This window comes from Procambarus clarkii, chromosome 35 (assembly GCF_040958095.1).
Source record: "Procambarus clarkii isolate CNS0578487 chromosome 35, FALCON_Pclarkii_2.0, whole genome shotgun sequence".
Taxonomy (NCBI): Eukaryota; Metazoa; Arthropoda; class Malacostraca; order Decapoda; family Cambaridae; genus Procambarus; species Procambarus clarkii.
Genome location: NC_091184.1, coordinates 3,953,514 through 3,975,550, shown reverse-complemented (window position 1 = coordinate 3,975,550; position 22,037 = coordinate 3,953,514). Strand labels below are relative to the sequence as shown.

Here is a 22,037-nt window from a genome sequence, read left to right as displayed (position 1 = left end):
TATCTTAGTGATAGACACCAATGTGTAGCCATCAACAATATAACCTCTCCCATTCTACCAATAACCGTTGGAGTGCCACAGGGCAGCATCTTGGGACCTCTTCTATGTCTTATATACATCAATGATCTGCCTAATGTCTCTAACATTCTGAAACCTATTTTGTTTGCTGATGATACTACCCTCATCTACTCCAACCACAACCCACATACATTAAATGATGTTGTTAATAATGAACTAAAAAAAAGTCCACTTATGGATGTCAACCAACAAACTAACACTTAACATAGAAAAGACCTACTACATCTTATTTGGAAGCAAATCTACAAATGCAATTCAGCTTCAGATAGACAATGTAAACATTAGCAATAAAAATGATGGAAAGTTTCTTGGCCTATTCCTAGACAAGAGACTCAACTTCAGTACCCACATACAACACATGACTAAGAAAGTCTCTAAAACAGTTGGTATACTCTCCAAAATCAGATATTATGTACCTAACTCTGCTCTCATCTCTCTATATTATGCATTAATCTATCCCTATCTCAACTATGGTATCTGTGCATGGGATTCAACCACTGCAAACCACCTCAAGTCCATCATCACCCAGCAAAACTCTGCCATCAGAATAATAACAAATTCTGCTTTCAGACAACACTCAGCCCCCTTGTTTAACTTCCTAAACATGCTCAACATAATCTCACTCCATAAATTCTCTTGTGTCAACTACATTTACAAAACCCTGTTCTTAAATGCAAATCCTGCTCTGAAACTCTTCCTGGGCAGATGTAATAGGACCCATTATCACCACACCAGAAATAAATATATCTTTGATATCCCCAGAGTTAAACTTAATCTGTGTAAACACTCTATGCAAATAAAGGGACCCAGTTTATGGAACTCACTCCCTACTGAATTGAAAAGCTGTCCAACTTTTACATCAATCAAAATCAATACTAAAAAGTACCTAATTTCATCTTCATAGTTTTTCACTTTTTGCCTTAAAATTGCACTGTGTCTATTGCTACCCAATCTCCCAACCTTTATGTTCCCAATTTGAACACCTTTACCATTGTGATCATTGCTGTCTTATATGTGCTGTCAATCTGCTGTATGGTGTTTATTAATCTTGTTTAAATTACCAATCAAGCTGTCAATGTAATCAATCAGAGCTTTAATATAACAATGTGCTTTAATATACTTACTAAGCTCTCTCATCTCATTTTTCTCTTGCAATGTATTTGTTATCATTTATCAATTCTGATAGAAATTAGCTACTTAAAATTATCTGTTAGATTAAGGACCTGCCCGAAACGCTGCGCGAACTAGTGGCTTTACAAGAATGTAAATACTGTACTATCCAATGTATTCTCACAAACCCAATGTACCTTCTTGTATATATATAAATAAATAAATAAATAAATAAATAAATAAATAAATAAATAAATAAATAAATAAATAAATAAATAAATAAATAAATATATAAATAAATAAAGCGATCTTACATTCAAGTTAATTACAGAGATATTGTGATTATGTGTTAATACATTGTTTACATCATGAGCTGTAAAATATCTGCAATTTTGATCATTAAAGTGATGATGTCATAGATAGTGGATAAGAGGTTTAGTTCTGGGTCTATACTTATCTGCATAAAAAGGCTGGTTGTAGGAAAACAAGGCAAGAATGGCAATTACAAAACAAAATTTTGATATAAAAGGGGGAAAATTAAAATATAAACAAGACCTATACAAGACAAACACAAAATGAAGAAAAAAAAGAAAAATGAGGTAGATTGCGTACAAGTACTCTCAGGTACACTGTAAGTAATATTTTGCATTTTGAGACACAGGCGAAGTCAGGGGTACAATGGAGTAAGGGAGTATGGCGAGGCTAGGCAACAGAGGTAATAATGAAAGCAAAGAATAAAGTTGAATAATAAACATAGGCAAGTTTAATCTAAAGATTATTAACTATAAATAGTTTAGTTATGATCCTATAATTAATAAGAACTAAAGAAAATATTAAGGCACTCAATTAATTAAGTCCAATAAATGACTAATATACATTAAATTAAAATTTACTTTAAAAAAGTGTAACAAATTAAGAGACTTAGGATACGTAGCCCGCACTAGGTGACAAGGGGGTTAATTATGTTGACTCAATGAGAGGGATAATAAGGTGAGACAAACCACATTGGGAGAGGAAAGTGTTGAGGTTATCCTCATTAGCAATTGTAAACATTTTACCTCCTGAAGTCTTTCTCACTTTAATCAAGCCATCTCTAACGAAGCACTGATGAATCGCATCTGGGTTTTGATGACGGATTTGACGCAGGTGGTGGAGTTGCTGTCTTTTCTAGTCAAGCACTCGTTGATGTAGATTCCCTTTCGTTGGGATGCAGCTGTCCGGACAAGATGCGATTTTATGGACTGGGAAGCTAGCTTGAGGCGAATTTTTCGCTAGTTCAGACCTGATGGAATCTTTTTGCCTACTCTGTAGGCAGCAATAATGTCGGTTTTATTTAGAGTGACACGCAATTCGTCTTTTATGAGAGCCTGAACTATTTCAATACACTTTTCACCTTCACGTTCCACAGGAATATTTTGGGACGACACAATAACATAGTCAAGCAGCTTTTGCTGGTCCTGTTCATTCTGGGAGATGGAATGTTGGGCAGATGACACATTTGCAGATGACACTAAGATCTATGATAAAGAAGGAAGTGAAAGTGATATTGAGACCTTACAAAGAGATCTACATGAACTCCACCAATGGTCAGATGACTGGCAAATGCTCTTTAATGTCGATAAATGCAAGACCTTGCCTGTAGGGCATAACATTCCACGTCACAACTACCAAACTACCAAATTGCCAGCTTTACCTTACAACAGATAGATGAAGAATGCGACATTGGAATCAGAATCCATCATTCACTAAATGTTGCACAACAAGTGGGAGCGGCAATAAAAAAGCGAACCAAACTTTGGGAATAATCAAGCGTGCCTTTACCTTCAAGTAAACTAAAGTAGTCCTTCAATTGTATAAGTCTCTGGTGCGCCCCCACCTGGATTATTGCATACAGGCATTGAGACCTTATCTTCAGAAAGACATAGCTGCTCTGGAGAAGATGCAACACCGGACAACAAAAATCATACCAGAGCTTAGTCATCTCTCGTATCAGGAAGGGTTGAGGGCCACTGGCCAAACAACACAGCAAACCAGGCATGACAGGGCGGAGCTCATCGAAACACTTAAAATACTAAACAATTTGGACGATGTTGATCCGGACACTTTCTTCACAAGGTCAGATGTAACACGAACGAGGAGCAACGGGTTCAAGCTCAACAAGCCACAATGTAGGACAGAAAACAGGAGAGGCTTTTTCTCCCGTATGGTGGTAAACCCGTGGAACAGCCTACCCGCCAAAGAGTAGGTAAGGTAAACGCCAAAACTCTACTGGGTTTTAAAATACAGATAGAAAAGATCGTCCAGGCAAATGGGTAGGACCTTTGACAAGCCGCCAACTTCCTGTCCTCATTGAGGCCACCAATATTAGTGGCTCTCAGGTTAATTAAAGGTCGGCAAAGATCAGTAACCAAAGAAAATGGGAAGAGCACCGTGGCGAGTAAGCGAGCGAGCGAGTGACGTCATCACAACAAAGGTTGCTATAGACGTCTCCACGACTCGTGAAGTTCGCCTGTCTTAAAGACCTGTGTCCACAATACCCGCCAAATTGTCCCTCCCACAGTACTCTCAGGACACTTATGGCAGTGTAAGTGTGTGGTGAGGCCACACCACTGAAGACATTGAGGATATACCACGAGGGAGAGACAAAACTGTTGAAGGAAGGAGTCACTGGCTCCACCTGACCACCTTGTTTCTCGCACTCTCATCATCCTCCGTAAGTACTTGAGTGCATTACCTGCTTGATAGGGTTCTGGGAGTTCTTCTACTTCCCAAGCCCGGCCCGAGGCTAGGCTCGACTTGTGAGAGTTTGGTCCACCAGGCTGTTGCTTGGAGCGGCCCGCAGGGCCACATACCCACCACAGCCTGGCTGATCCGGAACTTCTCTTAGAAAACAGTCCAGTTTTCTCTTGAAGATGTCCACGGTTGTTCCGGCAATATTTCTTATAGTCACTGGGAGAACGTTGAACAACCGTGGACCTCTGATGTTTATACAGCGAAGAGTTAGGGGTGACATGATAGAGGTTTACAAGTGGATGAATGGACACAACAAAGGGGATATTAATAGGGTATTAAAAGTATCAGCACAAGACAGAACACGAAACAATGGGTATAAATTGGATAAATTTAGATTTAGGAAAGACTTGGGTAAATACTGGTTCGGTAACAGGGTTGTTGATTGTTGATTTGTGGAACCAATCACCGCGTAACGTGGTGGAGGTGGGGTCCCTCGATTGTTTCAAGCGCGGGTTGGACATGTAAATGAGTGGGATTGGGTGGTTATAGATAGGAGCTGCCTCGTATGGGCCAATAGGCCGTCTGCAGTTGCCTTTGCTCTTATGTTCTCTGATTGTGCCTATGGCACCTTTGCTCCTCACAGGTTCCATCCTGCATTTTCTTCCATATCATTCACTCCAGTACGTTGTTATTTTACTGTGTAGATTTGGGACCTGGCCCTCCAGTATTTTCCATGTGTATATTATTTGGTATCTCTCTCGTCTCCTTTCTAGAGAGTACATTCGGAGAGCTTTGAGACGATCCCAATAATTTAGGTGTTTTATCTCAACGATGCGTGCCGTATATGTTCTCTGTATTCCCTCTATTTCAGCAATCTCTCCTGCTCTGAAGGGGGGAAGTGAGTACTGAGCTTTCTGCTCCACCATTGTCTTACACCCCCAACATACAATTGTTAATAATAAAAATAATAAAAATTTATTTAGGAAAAGTACATACATAGTTGCAGAGTTACAGTACAAACATTCTGTTTGATTTAAAGATAGAGGTAGTACATACAATACCTAAAGCCACTAGTACGCATAGCGTTTCGGGCAAGGTATGGGGGGGAAAAAAACACTTAGACTAAAACTTAATAGTAATTAAGCTTAAAGTATAATTGCATTGAAAGGAAAAAATAAAAATAATAAAAGATGAAAAAAGGGGGGGAACATGGTAGAAAATAGCCAATATACAAGTTGGTCAACAAACAGCAATTTTTTTTCTTCAACAATAATGTTGGGGTATGGAAATAGGACTTTGGAATTGTTGGAGGTGTAGATGTAGGCCATTAGAATTGTTGGGGTAAATTATATGCCAATGGCATTGTTGGGGTGTGGACATTGGCCTATTGAATAATGATAACTTTTATAATAATAATAATAATAATGAGAAATTCCACTGGGACTGTGTAGTGTTGCAAACCCATGACCAAGGCATTGCCAGCTGCATACTCTACCACTGTACCACCACTGACTTTCTTACAATCGGATTTCTACTGATATCACAGGAAGTCTGTGATATCCTGATATCACAGTCTGAAGCCAGTCCAAGTTTTATGTAAGACCCCCAAGCACTCAGGTGAAGGATAAAGTACTGTAGTTCAACACTGTATGCTCAACTTCAGATACACAGAAAATCACACTAAGGTGATATACATCAATGAACAATCCACTGAGGCTGTGAGGTAATGCAAACATTGCAGGTTTGCATCATCTCACAGCCCGAGGGAATTTTCTCATTGATGTATATCACTTTAGTGTGATTTTCTGTGTAAATAATAATAATAATATTATTATTTATTCAAAAGATTGTGTGTACAAAGAACATAAGAATATTGTTCAATTGAAGGGACAGAAGTTACACATACTAATGAAGCCACTATTACGCAAAGCGTTTCGGGCAAAATTAATAATAATATAAAAAATTTTTAATTAAAGTTGTGATGGGATAAAACACTTAATACTATTAGAGAAGTAAGCTAACAAAATGAGAATGTTCAAGGAAAATAAAAAATTAATACAAAGAAGGTGATACTTAAGGATGACAAGCATAGACTATTACATTATGGAGTCAGTAGTTCTAGCAACAGTACAGGAGTTTATTTACATTAATTATAGAATGGAAATACAAGGTGTAATTTAGAAAAGCAAGTGAACTATTCCTCATAACATTTTCTCTGAACATATCTGAACATAGAGTAACATACTATAATTTAAGGTTAATTTGGCCAACATTTTCAAATAACCAAGATCATAAAGGACACGAGTAAACACTTTATCAAAGAAATGCCTGAAATTAGATGACATTAAATGTTGATAGTATATGTAGAAATTAAATGTGTGTACTTGCTTGAATGAACTATATGGGGCATAGCCGATTCATTCCAGTGTGGAATTCATTCCATCCGTTCGGCCCCAGCAACTCCTTTCCCCCCCCCCCCAAAAAAAAATACAATCACATTAATACATATGCCAGTCCACATTTGCCTTATGAAAAATTTAAATAATAAAGAATTTGTATTGCAATGAAATAAATTGATATTGCACGTTACAGTACTGTACTTACCCTACCAGTTGAGTTTTGTAGTGCAAACTTTGTTAGCCTTAATATCCTGAGAGTGCCACACATATGAATATAAATTGTTTAAAGAACAGTAACTTTTCTAACAAATGTACATTATACACTACAGTCTGTACATAAAGTACAGACCACTAGAATCACACTACTGCAGTACACTTGTATCATATAAACTACACTTTGTACATTTAATGTCATTAGAACTGTGCTGTACAGCTCAATTGGTACTCCCAGGTAAGTTATGGCTAGTGCTGGGTGCTGGTCCAGTTGCCTGGGCATCCTCGGAAGGTGAGTCCTTGCTAGTGCTGGGTGCTGGTCCTGTAGGCCTACTGTGAAACCATACCAAAACTTTTGAATCTTAGTTTGTTTCTTTCTTGTGAGCTTCATTAAAATATCTTTCATAATATATAGTTTCAGTTAAATGTCTTATCATATATCTTATCATATACATATCTTTCAGATAAAGCCATTTTTATCTGCTTTGTACACTTAAAACCAGCTTTGATTATTAGATATCATGTGCTGAGAAAGTTTATGCTTATATGCATTAGCACTTCCAACATCTACACTTAATGCCTCGCCACAAATTTTCATGTTAATGATGTATTAACTCTCTTTAAATCGACATACCTATTTAGTGCTAGCCTTGAAATTGTCTATGTTTAACTTTACAGCAAGTCTCTCAGCTGCATTTCTAATAGAATCAACTTACAAATTGTTTTATTAAAAATATTATTATTGTTAGTTTGACATTATATACATTTTATTCAGTACAGTTCTGTATTAACCCTTAAGCTGTGCATGGCATACATATTTATTTATTTATTTATATACAAGAAGTTACATTGGGGGGTTAAGAGAGAATATAGAAATTAAGTTAAATTACCATTCTTGTAAAGCCACTAGCACGTATAGCGTTTCAGAACCAAATATGCCATATTTCGGGAGCATATACGACAGGACCTGATGGAAAAGTTCAGTTTCTCAAATTTGCTATAATGCTTTCCAATTTTTTGTGCATACTTGCAAATCCTGCAACTTTGTCTAAATGATCACAAACGTAACTTAAAAAATAAGAAAATAAAAAATAATTATAAAAGTGATTATTGAGAATATCAGATTTTGAAATCAACTGCAAAAATATAAACTATCACCAATTATTCCTTTGGTGTTATTATGCTCTCAGAATAGTATATGATCTTCATTTTCATAGATTTAGAATACATGTTTTCAGTTTAATTTACTGTAAAAAAAAATCGTCAATGTGGCATTTGAATTATACGCCAAACCTAGAAAAAAAATTGATAACTCCAAACATGTAGGGTTTGGGAAAAATCCATTCTAATAAGATTATAGAACAGACAGCTGTGCACATTATTTGTAAAAATGGTGAGAATTGGTCAGAAACTGAATTTTTTTGAAGCTGACTCAAAGTTGAAACTCTAGTTTTAGAGATAATTGAAGTTGAAGTTATTGACAATGAATAATTTAGTTCTTATTCATTAATTTACTTATTAGTTTTAATAAAGGTAGTTTGACATTCGTACTCGAATATGCGAAACTTGTAGGTCAATATGTGTTGTAATGATGTCAAGAAAAAATACCCCCCCTCCCCAAGAAACAAAATATAGTTATTAACTAGGGATTTAATTAAGGGATAAAAATGTATTCTGTATAAAAGTTATAAAGCCCTAATCATCAAAACCACCTATAGATACAAAGAAAATAGAATTTGAAATCTGAAAAACTCGGTAACAAAATTCAGTCCCAAGTTCTGCCAGTTGTGACTGATTTATTTGATGACCAATTTCATTCTATCTTGACATAGTTAGGGATGGGTATGCACTCTCCAGGATGTAGAGGTTACAACAAAATCTGATAATAAACAAAGGAGAAAAAACAAATCTCCTCCCCCCCCAAAAAAAAAAAAATTGGACATTTGTGAAAGTAACAGAAATTAACATTAGGCAATGCATTTTTATGATATATAACAAAATAGAGCATGATAACACACTCATTATTATTGGTATTATTATGTATTACTCAGCAATGGTATACAGGCACCAGCTGCATATCCACTTTGTGGATACTTCTTGCTACTATTCTTCTTTGTACATTGGACAAGTGCTTGCATCTCTTTATTACTGCATTATCCCTCAGTTCCAGTTAATAGGAGCTGTTCTCCTTATCAACAAAATGTTCTCCTTTTAAAAAAAAATTGTCTAAAATACATTTTTGAAAATATTAGGATGAAACTTGCATGACGCTTATGCCAATAAGTTGGAGATTTGTCTAACATTTAATATTAATTTTCACATAATTCAAATATTTTTTGCCCAGCCCCAGCTTTTACAGCCCAGGCTGTAGCAGCTTTAGGGTTAATGCATGTGGTTTGTATTACGTAGGCTGTTAGAGAGGGAGGGGAGGCAACCGAGAACCCGCCCATACCCCCTTCCCCTTTCCTGCCCCCACCCTCCTTACTCCTGCCCACCCTCCATACTCCTGTCCACCCTCCTTACTCCTGCCCACCCTCCTTACTCCTGCCCTCCCTCCATACTCCTGCCCATCCTCCTTACTCCTGCCCACCCTCCTTACTCCTGCCCACCCTCCTTACTCCTGCCCATCCTCCATACTCCTGCCCACCCTCCTTACTCCTGCCCACCCTCCTTACTCCTGCCCACCCTCCTTACTCCTGCCCACCCTCCATACTCCTGTCCACCCTCCTTACTCCTACCCACCCTCCATACTCCTGCCCACCCTCCTTACTCCTGCCCACCCGCCTTATTCCTGCCCACCTTTCTTACTTCTGCCCACCCTCCATACTCCTGCCCACCCTCCATACTCCTGCCCACCCTCCTTACTCCTGCCCACCCTCCTTACTCCTGCCCACCCTCCATACTCCTGCCCACCCTCCTTACTCCTGCCCACCCTCCTTACTTTTGCTCAAAGTACAATACCTAAAAAATATTATTAAATTTTTCTAAAAATGTACTATGTTTTGGTGGGAAAAATTTAGTCATAGAAACCTTAAATTTGTTTTATTTTGCCTAATAGGTAATACTGCTTCCATCTCTGCTCGGCTCCCAAGGACGATAGCAGACACAACTTCTGCCCATTAATGATGGTAAGGACAGTTTTATTCTTACTGTACTACCAGTGTGTGTGTGTGTATCATATTGTTATTAACTAGTGATGGTAAGTATATTTATTATGTTGCCATTAACTAGTGATGCTGAGCGTATTAACCCTTTAAGTGCGCAACACATCATATGATGGGTTAAGTGACTTGCAGTAACTTGTGCTCCACATCATATGATGCATTGGAGTACCGCGCAAGATTTGAAAGGCCCGCGGGTAGAGGGGACTCCCATACGCTGCTTAGGGGTTATAGTAAACAGACACCATTTTGTAAAAAAAAATCCAGCTCACACTACCATCGCGTGGGAGGCATCAGTTACCCAGCAGCCACCATGTCGAGCGCACGGCCGAACGCTTATCGGGCGCGCACCACGCAATCACTCGTCCAAGAGCAAATAACCAGTGAATTATTTTCTGATGGTGAGGAAAGTAATTTTGATAACTGATATTGATAAAGACTACACACAATTGACCGATGATAGTAGCACTGACAGTGAAAATGAGATACAGCCGCCTCCCATGGCGAGGCCTATACTGTATGCTCACCCATACCACTTAGCCCAGTGTCTACTCCAGTTCACCCTCGACCACACAGTTCATGTGATTATTTAGAGTCTGAGGATATTTTCGGTAACAAGTCAGAGGAAGGTGACTCTTTTTCTGGTTTTAGTGAAGTGGAATCAGAACATAGTGTTACCGAGCCTGGTGCCAGTACCAGTGGTGTTACTGGGCAAGAATTTGTTACGTCAGCAGTGTCTCGCCCAGCCAAGCGCCGCCGCATGGAACACGCCGCCGAGGCACCAAGAGTAGTGTAGTGATGGTGATGTTCTCGGGTAGTGTACTCACCTAGTTGTGCTTGCGGGGGATGAGCTCTGGCTCTTTGGTCCCGCCTCTCAACTGTCAATCAACAGGTGTACAGGTTCCTGAGCCTATTGGGCTCTATCATATCTACACTTGAAACTGTGTATGGAGTCAGCCTCCACCATATCACTTCCTAATGCATTCCATTTGTCAACCACTCTGACACTAAAAAAGTTCTTTCTAATATATCTGTGGCTCATTTGGGCACTCAGTTTCCACCTGTGTTCCCTAGTGCGTGTGCCCCTTGTGTTAAACAGCCTGTCTTTATCAACCCTGTCGATTCCCTTGAGAATCTTGAATGTGGTGACCATGTCCCCCCTAACTCTTCTGTCTTCCAACGAAGTGAGGTTTAATTCCCGTAGTCTCTCCTCGTAGCTAATACCTCTCAGCTCGGGTACTAGTCTGGTGGCAAACCTTTGAACCTTTTCCATTTTAGTCTTATGCTTGACTAGATATGGACTCCATGCTGGAGCCGCATACTCCAGGATTGGTCTGACATATGCGGTATATAATGTTCTGAAAGATTCCTTACACAAGTTTCTAAAGGCCGTTCTTATGTTAGCCAACCTGGCATATGCTGCTGATGTTATCCTCTTGATATGAGCTTCAGGGGACAGGTCTGGCGTGATACCAACCCCCAGGTCTTTCTCTCTGACTCTTGAAGTATTTCATCTCCCAAATGGTACCTTGTATCTGGTTTCCTGCTTCCTACCCCTATCTTCATTACATTACATTTGCTTGGGTTAAACTATAACAGCCATTTGTTCGACCATTCCTGCAGCTTGTCCAGGTCTTCTTGAAGCCTCAAACTGTCCTCCTCTGTCTTAATCCTTCTCATAATTTTGGCGTCGTCAGCAAACATTGAGAGGAATGAGTCTATACCCTCTGGGAGATCATTTACGTATATCAGAAACAGGATAGGTCCAAGTACAGAGCCCTGTGGGACTCCACTGGTGACTTCACGCCAGTCTGAGGTCTCACCCCTCACTGTAACTCTCTGCTTTCTATTGTTTAGGTACTCCCTTATCCACTGGAGCGCGCTACCAGTTACTCCTGCCTGTTTCTCCAGCTTATGCATCAACCTTTTATGGGGTACTGTGTAGTGTGGTGATGTTCACGTGCTTCCACCTTATGTGCACGTAGCGGCCGTACTGTGCGTAAACGGGCTTCAGCTCCTGGTCCGCTGTGTACGTCACTTCCTCGCCGTCGTGCCCCTGTTGCATCTCGCAGGACACCAGGTGTACTAGTGTGGAGTGATGGTGCTGGTTTTGTTCCTCGAATTCCTGCCTTTGACAATAAAGATGGGATTACCGAGCTTTTTCCTGATAATGGAGAGGATATGAGTGAATTTTACACTCATATCCTATTTTATTTTACAGCATTCTATGATGAGCTGCTCATGGAATATATTGTACACCAAACGAACCTTCATGCGGCTCATCTCATTAGAAGAGAGATAACAGAATTTTCATGATTGCAACATTGGAAAACCACCAATGTAGGTGAAATGTATGTGTTTTAGCAATATGTATGTTGATGAAGCACTGTGTCAAACACGCTATCACAGATTACTGGAGCAAAGATCTGACTATTCCAACACCTTTCTTAGGGAAATATATATCCCGAGATAGGTTTCATATACTCCTCAGGTGTCTGCATTTTGCATGTAATGAGGACCGGGCAGAGGATGATAGACTTTGGCGAGTGAGACACTATATGAATGAAGTGATTGATAAGTTCAGAGATTTTTACGTACCAGCACAGAAGCTGGTGATTGACGAATCCTTTGTGCTTTTCAAAGGATATGTTTCATTCAAGCAGTATATTCCCTCCAAACAAAACAGATTTGGATTGAAATTCTTTGTACTGTGTGACTGTGAAACAGGATATGTGTTACACATGATTCTGTATTCAGCTAGTGATGTAGACATTCCCGGTAACGACGAACATGGTTTCTCGGGTAGTGTGGTGAAGTCACTGATGGCACCATGGATGAACAAGGGCCACATCTTATACACAGATAATTACTATACAAGTCCATTGCTAACTAAGTTTTTGGTTGAAAATAGAACTGGATTGGTTGGCACAGTAAAGGCACGAAGGAGGGAAATGCCAGTGTTTGACTGTAGACTCTCAGTTGGTGAGTGCCAGTTACGGAAATGTGATCAAATACTCTCGGTTCGGTGGAAAGACAAGAGAGAAGTGAACATGCTGACAACCATTCATGAGGGTACAATGTTGAACAGTGGCAAGGTGAACTGTGTAACGAAAGAACCAGTATATAAGCCAGATTGTGTTCTTGACTATACTGTAATATCAACATGCGTTTGATTAATAAGGCTAACATGATGGTTGGCACTATCGAGTGTGTGCGGAAAACATTGAAATGGACGAAAAAAGATTTTTTCCATCATGTTGACATGAGCATGTTGAACTGCTATAATATGTATCTGGTGAAAACTGGACGTAAACCTAGTTTCCGTGCGTTTGCTTTTACACTTGCAACACAGTTATTAGCAAAGCTTGGTAAAGATGTCCCTGGCATGCAAAGACCAATCATGAACCCAGTGTTGCAGCATGCTGTAACACCCACGCTTGCTCACATGGAGGCCTTTCAGCAACACAGACTAAAACATTTGCCACCAGCTGGAAAGCGTGCAATAGGCCAACATGAATGCCTAGTATGTAAAACAACAAAAAGGAGAGTACAGAAACGTAAAGTGGTGCAAACATGGTGTGAAGCGTGTGCAGTTCCATTGTGTGCTGTCGACTGCTTCAACGACTACCACTCTCTCTAAGAATTCTAAATGTGCAATAATAGTGCAAAAGCCTGTACATAGTGCATGCTTGTGTGTACATATAATAATGAACATTGTGATACATAATATAATGGCATAATGGAAAACATTTGTGTGCACATGTGTATACTCGATGTATGTAACATTTATTGACAATGACTGTGATGTAACATTATGTGCAACACAATTGTGACTAATATTGCTAATAAAATAGGCCTAAACACTGTAAATAATGCCGCGAAAATAAATTCGTGGCAACTCTGGCTGCTTGAAGACCGCGCACGACGCCTCTGGGACACACCGTGCATGAGCGATCATGCATGGTGTGACGTCATCTCCCATCTTGTCGGCTCAATTACGTCGTCGGTAAGTTCAATTGAATTTTTTGTTCTCATGGTCAGGGAACACGACTTAACAGGTTGGGAAGAAAAATTTTTTTTTTTTTTTTTGGTATGCGCCTGTGGGTGACAAATGCTAAATAGCCCGGAGCCACACAAGGGTTATTCTTGGTGTTTTCATTACCCAGTGATGGTGAGTGTATTCATCATATTGGCATTACCCAGTGATGTTGATTGTATTAGTCATGGTATTATTCACCAGTTTTGTTGAGTGTATTAACCCTCTGAAATGCATTAGCGCCTAATTTCGCTCGATCAAGGGGTGCGCATAACACCTTAACCACTGCTCTGTGCCAAACGACAAATGCTTTTCGCCAATAACTGTCCCCACCGACAAAAGTTTTTTTTTTGTACACGGTCAAAACACGCTCGCGGTAGGTTGGATACAAAATGAACTCTTGGGAGGGGAGGACCAGTGAGAGGCAGCTTTCTTTGAAAAAAATTCCCAGAATGTCCTAGGGCTGCTCGCTGGGTTAGTATTGAGTGAGTAACCATGGGGTGGTGCACACGCCTCTGGCTCCCAAACACCTGTCCGACGCAGTGTTGAAAGATCGCTCTCTGTCGGTGAAATTCAGACCTTATAGCTTAAAGAACATAAAGGTCATGATATTGATGAAGCTAGGCGCAATAAGGACCTAACACAAAGGTCGGATGCAAGTTATACCACACCTATTAGGATGATACAGCGAGCGTATCCAGTTGTAGCTGTGAACGCCACCCATGCCCACCTATGCCATCTCCAATTTATATAAGGGATACATAGATGAATCGTTTTCTGGGTTCAGTGATGATGCATCTGATACAAGTAGCATAGATGAACAGTGTTAGCGGTTTCCATGGTGGTGTTTTCCATAGATATTTTCAAGATTAGCTGAATCTCTTCCAGAATGGCTGAATCTCTTCTAGATTGACTGACACTTGCTGTAAATGACTGAATCTTCCAGTCAGGGACCTTACAAAGCAATATTTTCAAGACTACCTTATGCATTACGAGCTCGGCTACATACCACTTTGTAACACGGATTTGGGTTTCTCTCTCTCTACTTCTCTTCCTTCTTTGCCCTCTACCCGTATTTTTACTTTTTATTCTCTACCAAGGGACTCCAAAACTTTTACCAAAGCCAACTCCACGCCACGTGGTCCTAAGACGATTGACCGACTTAGGATTCTACACCCAGTATGACGTGACCTAGGCTCTGAGCAAAACCCTAGAGTCGCCTCTACGCTGCCACCACCAGACCAGTAACACAAGAGCAATGATCGAGGTCTGGATCGATCACGCTAATTAATCAACCTAGGGGCTTGATCCCCACTATATACGATGACCTTGAGTGTGGAATAAATTACACGGTAATGATAATTCCGATTCGATGTTAGAATCGGCGCCCAATCCAACTTTACCTCGTGTGGACCACGTGACCAGGACAAGTTTACACATAAAACACATGGAAATAATGAAATGCAAAATATTAACAAATTTAATTTATTAAAAGAAAACTAAAACAAAATCTAAATATGTTCACTCCCTGTCACTTTAACACTCCCTACTTGACCTGAGTGGCAAATGAGAAGACTATCCCTATAATTAACAATAGCAACTATACCTTGGGCGACCACAGCTCTAGATGTTTGGCTGGTCTTGGGGAGAGGTAAGATGGTTGGCCTCTTATCCCAGCTGCTCCCGTTTCCACACTGATCTCTCCCTTGTCTGGTCTACCCCAGACAGACCATTGTAACCTTCCGCCTAGTCAAAGTTTCACAAAGTTACTAGCAAGGTTTAAGTTATAACAATTAACCTCTGTTGTACTTAATTGATCCAGACTGGTTGAATTATTTTACTGAAATTAAATTACACAAGCCTCTAACGGCAGAGCTGTTCCCGATCACAAAGATGGTTATTAAAACTTTGAGAAATAGTAGACCTGTCAACCCCTGATGACCTATGACCGCCGGTCACTCCGCCTTAAAAGTTAGATCTGATTCGTGACGTCACTGATGGTGACTTAAACTCAATAATTAGAATACTCTTGATATTGTACCCAGTACTATTATACAATACAATTTTAATGCAAAATGAATAAAGGCTAATTTCTCTAAATTACTGAATACTATAGGATGGTTCATTATACAAAATTATGAACAAAGATGCCCGCCATTTGTGACTCAGACCTGCTAATTCCCAGGGGACTGGGCGTTGTTGAGAGGTCAGGTCCCTACTCGAACTTCTGGAATCTTCTGGAATAATTCTTACAACAGCCTAGTTTGTTACAACTTACAAGTACTAAAGCCAAGGGTGTACGTGAGTGCGTTATTTGCAAGCACACAGAACAAAGAAACAGCGAAAATCTATCAGTACCTGGTGCAACGAGAGCGAAGTCGCGCTTTGTACCATGGACTACTTCATTGATTATTACTCACTTCCAAAGTACTGATTGTGTAATACAGTGTGTTAGTGTGTAAATAGTGTGTGAAACTATACATATTGTAATCTTAGTGAATTTTTAGCAAGTAATATTGCAACAATAAACATTGTGGATACATTACTGACACACAGTATCACAGTTCCATGGAACATTATGAACGTTCTGTTGTATACATATTGTAAATAACAAAAATATGCATCATATACAATAAAAAAACTAATAAAACAGCATTGGAAATACATAGAACAAATAATTGAAAATATATTTGTGGCAACTCACAATGCTTGAATGGCCTGCACGCTTGTTTCTGGGAGTTTCTGGTACGGGCGACCAGCCATGATGACGTCACAGCGCACCTTGTCCACGTCCCCACTGCCAAAGTAAGTGGAATTTTGTATTTATTTTTACATAGACATGTTCAGGGTTAAAAAAGCATTTTTTGGGGAACACTTGATTTCATGCGCATGGGGAATGTCACAATAAACTCGGCGCATCACAGTGGTTAAGGCACTCGTAGATATATTGTAGGGTTCAAAACTTGGGTACAAGATGGATTCCTGAGGTGTTTGCCAGCTTGAAAAAAATTCCCAGCATTCCCCATGGTTGTGGGCAAGCTCATATTCAAGGTAGCAACCATTTTGTATGTATCTGTTTGTATATTGAGCTCCCAGTCTCTAGTTGGTCATGTTTTTGAGAAAACACTCTCTGATGTTGAAATACAGGGCATATTGCTTGAAGATGAGCATGCCAGTGATTTTGATAACTCAAATCTGGAAAAAGACCTAAGACAGGTGTCTGATACTAGTGACACAGATATTGAAGTGAACGCTGTGGAGAGTATGTACAGTACACAGCTCTCACAGCCCTGCCATGCCGGCCTAGGTCATCACCATCAGTGGAACAACACAAATGAATTTTTGTATGTTCTCCTGAACATTTAGCGCCAAATGCAATTTGTTCGGATTATCCGGGAATGCTTTAGAGTAGGGTTCGTTAGAGTGAGGATGCACTGTAATTGAATCACTAATATGCTCACAATACTTTTTGAGTATAGCGATGGATCACATTTTATTATATAAATATATCACACTACACACTATTGAATAATATTACTCGAAAAAAAACAGAAAAAAAAATCAAAGACATTGAAATAATTAAGTAATAATATTTTTGTGGCAACTCCCGCCTGACAGCTCGGGTGGAGCTGACTGCCTCCGATGATTACTCTGTCAACGCCTCACGTTTGCCAGACTTCCTCGCCCTATTGTGGTCAAAATATGTCACAAATTATTTTCTATTTTTCCCATGATCAGGAAACACACATGAACACTTTTATAACTTTTTCTTCAACACGTGTTGCAGGCTAAAATCGCAAGAGAGCAGCTCAAGGGTTAACAAAAACCAACTAATAATATCAGGGGTTTCGCGGCCTGATGAGGGTCTCGACATCATAAAACCAAAACACGCCTGAGTACCTGATGAAGGTAATGCCATCATCAATTAATGCATTTTTAAAAATCCCATTTATTGTCCGAATATTATGGGACTGGTTTTAAATGTGCCCCTATATATTGTGAACAGTTTGATAGCAAAATGAATGACGTAGCATGAAAATTGTGGTTAGAAAGCTGAAAAGAGTACAGTTCATCCTCACTAACGAACCCCGTTCTAGCGAATTCCCAGAAGATCCGAACAAATTGAATTAGGTACTAAATGTTCAGTGGAACATACAAATGTTTGATTAAGCGAGGATTGTTCATCCAAGCAGTCACCGAGACTGAGCGTCGGAGGTGGCTGTCATCATCTATGATTCGCCAAAGTGTAAACAGTTATACAGTGTTTTATTATGCTTACCCATTGTTTCTAGGGATAAATGGTTGAAGGATGATAAAATGGTATCAAGGGTCATTGGTGAGAGTTGTTGTCAGGGGGGGCAAATGGTGTCAGTAGTTAGGGTTTATTGTTAGGGGGGGCAGGTGGTGTAAGTTATTCTCATGGAAGGCAGGTTGTCAGTGGTGTAAGTTGTCAGGGAAGCTGGAGTAATAGTGGTGTCAGGGGAGGCAGGTTGTGTCAGTGGTGTAAGTTGTCAGGGAAGCTGGAGTAATAGTGGTGTCAGGGGAGGCAGGTTGTGTCAGTGGTGCAAGTTGTCAGGGAAGCTGGAGTAATAGTGGTGTCAGGGGAGGCAGGTTGTGTCAGTGGGGGAAGTTGTCAGGGAAGATGGAGTAATAGTGGTGTCAGGGGAGGCAGGTTGTGTCAGTGGAGAGCTCTGGCCAGAGTTATCATCTAAATGGCAACACGTGGCTGGCGCCTCCATGCTCCACCTAGATAGTTCACTCACTGTCTGCTTTTCACCAAATTAGCTGAGAAAATGTTACCATTTCAGTTGTTTGCAACACAAAGCGCTATCATATTCCATAGTCAAAATGAACAATTTATAATAAATTGTGGTGTCAGTGTTGAGAGGATGTATTAGGGGATGGAAAGGCGTCAGAGAAGGAGGGTGAGTAGAGACGCCTGCTGACTGCTGCAGCACTTGCCTGCCTCGATACTAAGCTCACTTGCTGCTTTTGACAAAATTAGGAGAGAAAATTTTACCATTTCAGTGGCTTGTAATGCATCGCTCTACCATATTCCGTAGTCAAAATGAAGAATTCATAATAATGTGTGGGGTCAGTGGTGAGGGGATGTATTGGGGGGGGGAGGGAGGGGTAAGGAGGCGGCTAGCCTCTATGCAGTCAACATTGGGTCGAGTTTCGTCGAGGTCTGGGTTCAAGGTCTGGCCTGAGGCCTGGTCTGGCCCAAGGCCTGTCAGTCTGGCTGCCACCCTCCCCCCCTCACTCCTATACCGCCAACATGCTACAACCCCTCCCCCCTCCCCTCCCGCACCTGACTACCAGCGGCCGGCCCTGACCCTCCTTCCCCTACCACCGGGGGCCGCCAACCACCCCTCCTCCTCTCTTCAGTTTGTTGAGAAAATTATATGATTTTGCTTTTTTGGATTCAATAATGCTCATATATGTAGAATTTTTAATCCAAATTGTTTGTAAGTGATTGTTCTATCAAATGCCATAGTGAAAATGAAGACTTCATAATAAATGAATTGTTTATGAATATTTATGTAGACTGATACAGTTGGCTTATGGAAATCCTGGCCATTACATCATATTTGCAGCCACCAATAACAGTCACATAGTTTTGATTTTAATATGGAATTGTTTACAATTGATTGTTCTATCATGTGCCATGTTCAAAATGATAAATACATAATAAATAGATTTTCTGTGATTTTTTGTTTTGTTGATAGTGGATGTAGGACCTTTGTTATTTTCACATGAAGGGGAGGGACAGCCTGGGGCTGACGGGTAGAACGAATTCCGCAGTGAAACGAATCGGCCTCGCCTCGTTCGAGTGAGGTCACACTGTATAAACTATTTAAGTGTGGTTTGTGCGCTCACGGCCAAGTGCTCAGCCTTCGTTGCAGTGTGTGCCAGGTCGCTTGCCAGGCCAGCAAAAGAGTTAATCTTCCTTGGAGATTTCAATTTACCGAGTCTAAGATGGAGAATGGCAAACACAATTAGCATAGCAAGGAATGACCCGGGAAATAACCAACCACAGGTTAGAGAACTTTTGAGATTCTGTGACAAATTCTCGCTCAATCAACAGATTACAGAACCAACTAGGAACGAAAACACACTAGACTTGTTTTCTAGTGTGTTTTTGTTGTTTTCTAGTTTTCTAGACTTGTTTTCTAGTTCATCATTAGTTCACAAACAATGATGAACTAATCAGAGACATCACAATCTCAGATACTTCATACTCAGGCCATAAGCTCATTGAAGTGCGAACTAGCATAAATAATGGTAGTAGGTCTAAGAGACCCAACAAGCGAGAAGGAATATTCAATCAATTCAATTTTAACAATAAGAGGATCGACTGGGAAAAAATAAATGTAGACCTTGCAACCATTCAATGGGAGACAGTCATAAACGACAAAACTCCCACACAGGGAATAGCTCAACTGACAGCTGAAGCTTACAAGGTCTGCTTGAAGCACGTGCCTGTGAGGAGGGGCAGAAAGAGGACCACTCTAGAAAGAGAACGCAGACAACTCTACAGGAGAAGGAAAAAAATAACGGAAATGCTTCGGCAGACACAACTATCACAAGCAAAAAAAATAAGCCTAAGCAGGGAGATCGAAGAAATAGAACAAACGTTGAAGCGATCATATGAGTCTGAGGAAATGGAATTGGAACAGAAAGCTATACAAGAGATAAGGAAAAATCCGAAATATTTTTTCACATACGCAAAACCAAAATCAAAAACCTCTACCAGTATTGGACCGTTAATTACAAATGAAGGTACGTACACAGAGGACAACAAAGAGATTAGTGAAATTCTAAGACGCCAGTATGAGGCTATGTTTAGCACACCAATAAACAACATGAAAGTTGATGACCCAGACAGCTTCTTTATGAATGACATTCAAGCTGCAGATAATATAACGGATATTACCACAAACTCGAAAGACTTTGAAAGAGAAATTGACAATATGCCTATGCACTCAGCTCCTGGGCCTGACTCATGGAATTCAATATTCATAAAGAAATGTAAAGTACCAGTAGCGAGAGCACTCAGCGTAATTTGGAGAAAGAGCCTGGATACAGGGGACATACCAGCAGCACTTAAATCTGCAGATATAGCTCCGTTGCACAAGGTGGGGGGGAGTAAAGCCTTGGCAAAAAATTATAGGCCAGTTGCACTAACATCACACATAATAAAAGTGTTTAAAACGTTTGTATATAGGGTAATAACACCACAAACAGTATTGTTGGGGTGAAACTTTAGTGCGTCTGACCTTGAATGTGTGAAGGAAGCAGCCGCCACCTGACTGTGTGTAGTGACGTCTCTTAGTGCCTGAACTAACTATATCAACTTAGTTGTACAGTTGTGGTGAACAAAACATGTAGATACTTACATATAACATCTGTATATAGTGAATAAAATCAAAAACAGTATTGTGGGAGGAGAATGTGGGTGAGGGAGGGAGGAAGTAGCAGCCAGAGGCGGGCTGCCACTGGTTGCCACTGCCACTCAGCATGCCAACTTAGTGGTTCGTTATGGTGAACACGAATGTAGATACTTATATGTAACGTCTGTATATAGTGAATAAAAGCAAAAACAGTATGGTGGGAGGAGAATGTGGGCGAGTGAGTGGCTGGCTGGTGTGTGGCGGTCACTCCTCGTTGCTTTTTGACTCATATTAGCGACTTAATGGTACGTTATGGTGAACAAAACATGCAGATATTTATATATAACCTGTGTATATAGTGTAATAATCGACAAAGTATTTGTTCACTGTTTGATGAACATAATAATTGAATCAACAATATGCACACTATATTTTTGAGTACAGCGATGATTCACTCATTTTATTATATAAATATATCACACTACACACTATTGAATAATATTACAGCAAAAATACTATGAAAAATCAATCAGAGACATTGAAATAATTAGGTAATTATCTCTTTGTGGCCACTCCTGCCTGACAGCTGGCGAGCAACAGACCGCTTGGGACGCACGCTGAGTCAGCGCCTGTTTTTTGCCAGACTTCCCGCCCTATAGCGGGCAATATATGCCACTTACGATATTTTTTATTATTTTTCCCATGATCAGAGAACACAAATTAACAGGTTTAAAAGAAAAAATAATTATTTTTTTGTATGCGCCTGTGGGTGACAAATGCTAAATAACTTTGAGCCACACAGGGGTTAAACATAATACAGGGTACATAACACAATCAAATTTGCCCATAGTAGGTAAGCACCATGTAAAGAATTTGGGAATAATGATGTCTAACGACCTAATGTTTAGGGAGC

The 22,037-nt window shown here is 40.1% G+C and overlaps 1 protein-coding gene across 1 annotated transcript in view; it reads left to right on the top strand.

Annotated features, from left to right (window-relative positions):
• The first annotated feature begins 3,528 nt into the window (after positions 1 to 3,528).
• The window catches only part of LOC138371343 (uncharacterized), a 58,101-nt gene continuing 39,592 nt past the window's right edge, over positions 3,529 to 22,037 (top strand). The window contains exons 1-2 of the mRNA XM_069336132.1: positions 3,529 to 3,901; positions 9,592 to 9,661. Of these exons, the coding sequence (XP_069192233.1) occupies positions 9,656 to 9,661 (6 nt within the window). The 5' untranslated portion in view covers positions 3,529 to 3,901; positions 9,592 to 9,655. The remainder of the gene's footprint in view (positions 3,902 to 9,591; positions 9,662 to 22,037) is intronic.